General features: G+C 35.2%; 1 protein-coding gene across 1 annotated transcript; it reads left to right on the top strand.

Annotated features, from left to right (window-relative positions):
• Positions 1–503: 503 nt before the first annotated feature.
• On the top strand, positions 504–2312 carry LOC132049721 (dof zinc finger protein DOF2.4-like). The gene is made up of 2 exons (XM_059440632.1): positions 504–694; positions 899–2312. The coding sequence occupies exons 1-2, from the start codon at positions 644–646 to the stop codon at positions 1919–1921; spliced, it is 1074 nt and encodes a 357-aa protein (XP_059296615.1). The 5' UTR covers positions 504–643; the 3' UTR covers positions 1922–2312.
• Positions 2313–6897: the final 4585 nt, after the last annotated feature.

The raw sequence follows: 6897 nt of genomic DNA, 5'->3' as shown, positions 1-6897 counted from the left end.
GTATGAAATAAATTATACGTATAATTTTATGCGAAATTGAATGAGAATAAAAAAAAAAGTATATCTGCAATACGTGAATAAGAGTATATATATTTAAAGACAAATATGCTCTTAAAGGAGCAGCCCCTACATAGGCATTGAGAACAATAATAACATCATTATTAGTATTATTCATTGCATAATAATCATGCATAAAGTTATTATTCGTCGCATTACGTAATTGTTCACTAAATATATTTTTATATGATAATTCTTGTATAACGAGTACGTAAACCAAACGGCTCTTAATAATTAGCTACGTAAGAGGGGTACAAGTCAAGAAGTTTAATAAGAAGCTTAAAGACTAAGCAAGCAAAGATCCTCTTGAACTCTTAAAAAGCAATAAGAAAACAAAAATAGACAGTGAGAATAAACCAGGACCTAATTGTATGTATACTAATGCAGCTGCATGCTATAAAGCCCTTTAGCCACTTTATTCTACCTCATTAGCTTATATATTCTCATTCTCTTTATCTTTATTCTCTCTTGCTTTCTCTCTTTCTCTCTTCCTCCATTTGATGTGATATGCTCCACTAACAATATCCCATTCCAAAAATTAAACCCCAAACTTTACAAAAGAGAATTTTAGATCATTCAAGAAACTATGGTTTTTTCCTCTATTTCAGCTTATCTTGATCCAGCCAACTGGCAACAGGTACAATTTTTTGTTCCTTCAATAATATGATATGCTTCTAATGTCAATGGCTTCTTGAACAAAAAAGTGAATAATTCGTAAAGAAAAAAAAAAAATATTCCTCTTTAACTTTAATTTGTTTCAAACTTCTTTAAATTTGTAGCATATACTAGACACAAATTCTTTTTTTAATTCTTTGGTGTTTTTTTTTTTCTTCATTTTCAGCAAGCGGGATATAGCATCTCAAATCCTCAGTTCCCATCACCACCACCACCACCACCGCAGCCACTAACCAGTCCACCGCCAGCTCAGCTTCATGGGGGTATTGGAGGTTCCATCCGACCAGGCTCGATGGCAGATCGAGCCCGGTTAGCTAACATACCAATGTCTGAGGCTGTCCAAAAATGCCCTCGATGTGAGTCAACAAACACAAAGTTTTGCTACTTCAACAACTACAGCCTCTCCCAGCCTCGTCACTTCTGCAAGACCTGCAGAAGGTACTGGACGAGAGGGGGCGCTTTGAGGAGCGTCCCCGTTGGTGGCGGTTGTCGTAGGAACAAAAGAAGCAGCACTAGTACTACTACTACAACTACTAAATCCAACAACAACAATAATAATACTCCCAAGTCTGAAACTTCTAGCCAAGCTACTAATTCTGGTTCCACAAGCAACAATAATAGTACTTTTTCAAGTCCATCAGCAGCAGCTAGTTTATTAGGTCTAATGAACCCTCAAATTCATCACCCTCTACGTTTCATGTCACCTTTAGGCCAATTGACTGATCATCACTTCACTCCAAATGACAATCTTACCCTTAATTACTCATCAATTTCTTCGTCATCACCAGCTCCAGTCGCGGGAAACAATGAAAACATGAATTTTCAGCTCGGAATGAGTAGTAATTTAGAGCAATGGCGGCTTCATCAGCAACTGGCAAACCAATTCCCTTATAATTTGTACGGGGGATTGGATTCGTCTTCTGGTTCTGGTTCTGGGCTTTACCCTTTTCACCCTAGTCATTATACAAGTAGTGACGCGGGTGGTGGTGTTACAAGTCAAATTAGGCCAAAAATTTCGAACCCCATGTTGACTCAGCTGGCATTGATGAAGATGGAAGACAATCAAGATCATGCAAGTAATATGCCACGACAGTTTTTAGGGAACGAAAACTGGCTGAGTAATGGTAGTGCTAATTGGAATGAGCTTTGCGCGAGTTTTAGCTCTTCTTCCACCAGTAATGCACTATAATTACAAGTCGATGAAATGTTTAGAAAAAGAGCCAAAATAGTCGCGGATGCAGAATTAGCACTATCTTGTTTCCAATTCTGTATCTTACCTTCTTTTCCTATGTCGATGTTGTCGTTTGGAAGCTGACAATTTTGTCAGTAAAACTTTCTAATGTAGAACGAATTCATATGCTAGGAAGAAATATTGTGTTGAAACCCTAGAATTGGTAGTTTGTTTGTTTTTTTTTTTTTTTTTTTTTTGGTTTCGTTATTTCGGGGTTATCTTTCCATTTATTTGTAATTTGCTTTGTTTTGATTATGCCGAATGTGTTTGGAGAAAGAGTGTACTTTTTTTGTTCTTTGTATTGGCACTTTATGTTAGAAATGAAATCCAAATTTCTGAATATTTTAGTTCTTGAATGCTCCAACAATTCACTAACTTGATTAAATTAGGTATTCTCTAAACTGATCCATCAAATGACCAAAAGATTCCTCTTCTTATTATTTTGTTCGTGGATTTTGTAATGCATATTGAAATGCATTTATCTATCAAACGTTTCCAACTTCAAAGATTGCTCATTGGAGTAATGTTTATTGTCTATTGCAAGTTTATGATCGCGTCCATGTCCAAAAACATCATCTAGTTTAGATCTAGCATATATACAATACTGACAGCGTAAAAAAAATTTACGTTACCGCTATAGTTTAGTCCGTTGTAATCGGCCATTTACTTTATTTTATAGTTTTTTGTTAAGTGAACTGATAGTGTATCATTCTTTTTGTTACATTATCAATGTATATAAGTTGAACTCATTGGTTTAAAGACCAGACTATGCGAGAATGCATGCAGCTTGTATATTCCTGTTAGATAAAATTAAGCTTTCTCATGTCCAATTCCACTTCAATTAGTGAGTTTAGAAGTAGGAGTGATTAATTAAAGTTTCTCTGGGTTTACGTTATGCTTTTGTTGATACATAGAAACAACTCTAAGAAGCAACTTTCTAAATTCAGTGGCTTGAACACAGATGCGATAGAAAATCAGTTATGTTTATGATTCGTTTTTGTATTTATTTTCCATTTTTAAATTCCTCTCATCACTATAAGGCACGTGCCTCATCTTGTAAGAATACCTTGAAAGAACTTTCTTTTTAAGTGTCTTTAAACAACTCAAAGGCTAGCTCTAGATCAGTGTTTATATTGTTATTCTCTTTTTCTTCCTTTTATTAAAAACACCTTTTCGTTATTCTCTTATTTATTTCATCCCTGAATCTTACACATGTGGACATTATCCATGAGATCTTAGTTTCATTACATTTTTCTGTTTATTCATTAAACTCGCTTTCATAATCCTTCGATGAACATTTTATTCCTTTTTGATTGCTTATCTGGTGTTCATATTTGGTCTGTGGCTCGACGAATCTGAATTTTCACCAAAAGGTTCTAGTTTGAGGATAAAGTGCTTCCTACATACCAACAATGCATTCATTTGTAGGGCCCAAATTCAAGACCTTCGGTTAAAGATGTTGAGATACTTACCACCTCAGCACAACCTTTTGTTATTGTGTATATCTTGGTAATTTTTAACATTACAGGTCTTTTATACTCCCTCTTATTCCAATGGAGGGACATTACCATTTAGAGAGTTAAAGAGATTCTTCTTTGACCACATTATTTTAAAGCATTTTAAATTACTCCCTACTTGTATGATTTATAAACACATATTATACCATGCCACTGAAACTGAGAGAGTACATGCCTACTACTTGAAAAAATCCAAGTTATACCTTTTGTCCAATTCTAGGAATTATTCTCAGTAAATCTACCTAGAAGATGGCATAATATTCATGTCCCCCAAGAAACTCGAAGTCCAGCTTCCAATGCTTGATTCTAATAATTACAATAATTCCAACAATGATTTCTGAAACAATATTTGTACTAATGATTCTATAATGATAAATCTGATCATAATTGTACTAGGTGAGCAGCTGAGAGAATTTTAAAAAGTGATGCTCACAGTACCACACATGAAAATATGGGGACAGCATTCTTAAAAGACACGAAAACATGCCCACCTAATTCCATACAAAATATCTAGACCCGTCTTGCATTCCCAAACTCCGAGGTTTCTGGTTTACTGTACTTTCACACCACAGAGAAAATATTCTAGGATTCCGTATTCAATCTTCCCAAGAATCACACAACATTTTGATTTGCGAAAATGGCGGATAAGTAGAATAAATCAAACTTTTTTTATAAGGACGTTGTTTGTTTTTATATTCTTTGAGTAGTATAGTGAAATTTGTTATATAGCACATATGATATAACATATGTAAACTATTATTGCGGCTATTATAGAAAAAAACTGACTTTATATTATAAGGAATCGATTTTGGCAAAGAAATTTGGCAAAAAACTGACTTTATATTATAATATAAGGAATCGATTTTGGCAAAGAAATTTGACCCTTAGAGTAAACTATTATTGCGGCTATTATAGAAAAAAACTGACTTTATATTAAATTTAGTAAATGGGAATGGCTGGAGTAACAGATAACCAATTAAAATAGTGCAATTAACTTGTTATCACACATCAAATTGTGTAAAAGAATTGTATATGTATAGGTTATAGCTAGTATAGGTAACCAACATCACTTTACATATAAGACTAATTTCACCTTATGTGAATGACTATTTGTACAAATTGCTTATAAAAACATGAATTTAATTAGTCAATTCATTGGTAAACAAAAAAAATATCATCAAGACGAATAAATAAATCAATCCTGAAATAATAATGATTGATTGGTCTTGCAAAACAAGCTCGTATTATCATTAAGATGATCTGTTGTTGAAAAATAATCATATAATTTTTTTTTTTACACCATCAATAAAGTTTAAAAGCTTAATAATTTAATTAAAGTAAAGATGAGGTAAGCAGTCAAATAAAACAAGACTGAAACATGACAAGGTCGAAGACTGACTTGATTTTGTTGTTCTGATTTGCTACACGAACTTCGAGAAGCCTAGAAGTCTTTAAATTCTAGTATTCTATTTCTGGCTTGGAGATCCTTCTTTCTTGATTTTGATGAAACTGGCTGGCTAACTTGGCATATGGGCACTATATGCATGTTGCTTTTTGTATTCTTCATGCTTCTGACAAAGAAAATAACCCTTTTGAGTCTGGTCCACAGACCATAGTCAAAATTGAGTTGTTTATTTACTCTAGCTAACAGAAAAGCTAAAGAGAATGGTGCAGATTCAATCTTTGCTTTGGTTATAATTTCAATACTAATTAACAGGTTTTCATGTGGTGCAAAAGACTAACATCCCATGTTTGTGCTGTTGGATAGAGAGCAGAGAAAATAGTGAAAAAAATAATGAAAGAAAGAAAAAAACTTCAGAACTGATTTCTTTTAAGTATTTCTAATCGACTTGAATATTGATAAAAAAAATATGCCTACATAATATATAGGCTAAGAGATAAACAAATACTCCTAAAATCTAGGCCCTGTAACTCACTACAACACTTAATCAGCAACATAATTAAACTTGATTGAATATAGGAAACTACCTAACAGAATCCTAAAGACTAGTTCTTCCAAACTACCCGTATCCCAATTTATTCTGTCCTACAGCTTTGAATCACACTTCAACATTCCCTCTTGATTCAAAACTGCAGACACCAAACAATCCTCTGAAATAGCAGAACTTCTCCTTTGATAAAGCCTTCGTTAGTACATCAATCAGCTGCTCGTGTGTCTTTGCAATATTCTAGTGATATCTCCTCTTTTGCTACCAAATCACGGATAAAATGATATCAATATGCTTTGTCCAGCTGTGGAATGTTGGGTTCTTTGTCATGGAGATAGTTGCTTTACTGTCACACAATATCTCCGTTGCTCCTTTCTGCTCTTGTTGAAGATTTGCTAACACTCTTCTTAGCCATACGGCTTGACATGCTGCTGAGGTTGCTGCAATATTGTCACACCCCAACCTTGGGGGTGTGGCCGGCACCCGACACCCGAAGGGGCCTGTCACACCCCAGTCCTGATGGGGCATGATGGGCACTCGGCCCTTACTTAGAGCCGAGCGAACCCACTAGTTCTCGTTATACTCATAGTCTCATTGGGCCCTTAAGTTATGGAATGAAATGCATGATGAAAGGTTTTCAGAAAAACATTCTTTCCGTCTTTATTAAATCAAGTAAGATCTGTGATCATATAAAATCTGCAAAGTAATGCATGATAATACATCGGCTTACGAGCCGCTTGCAAAACCGACATACTATATACGTGACTCCGTCCGCAAAGTCTCTAACATAAATCATTATACCATGACATGGATACTCTGACTTGGCAACACTCCGGAAAGAAATGGAGCTCCCCAATCCAGCTGGAACATCTTCTAGCCATATCCTCTACTCGTTTGTATACACCTGCGTGGCATGAAACGCAGCGTCCACAAGAAGGGACGTCAGTACGAATAATGTACTGAGTATGTAAGGCATGAATAATAACATAATATAGATATGAAAAGTAACAATGAGTAAGAGAGATAACCTGAACATCCGGATGCCTCATAAGGCGGATGTCATGCATGCTTAGCCTTTTAAAAAAATATTTCATACATATACATAGTAACATGCCCGGCCATAAAGGCTCGGTGTGAAAGTAACATGCCCGGCCATGAAGGCTCGGTGTGATATATAAGTAGTATCATGCCCGGCCATTTAAGGCTCGGTGTTATCATCATTAGCTTTGCGTCCGTGCCTCCCGCGTCCGGGACAATATCATAACATGCCCGGCTGCAAGGCGTGCACATCTACGTGCACGCCGGCCGACTATAGCGCGCGCGGTGTGAGAAAATACATATATATATATATATATATATATATATATATATATATATATATATATATATATATATATATATATAAAGCAATCATAAAGCCCAATCAAAAGCCACTGGCTTGTATCGGAGTGACGTAAGGTCGGTAACC

Source organism: Lycium ferocissimum, chromosome 3 (assembly GCF_029784015.1).
Source record: "Lycium ferocissimum isolate CSIRO_LF1 chromosome 3, AGI_CSIRO_Lferr_CH_V1, whole genome shotgun sequence".
NCBI lineage: Eukaryota > Viridiplantae > Streptophyta > Magnoliopsida > Solanales > Solanaceae > Lycium > Lycium ferocissimum.
Note: the sequence above shows the minus strand (reverse complement) of the source record. Positions and strands in the feature narration are given on the sequence as shown.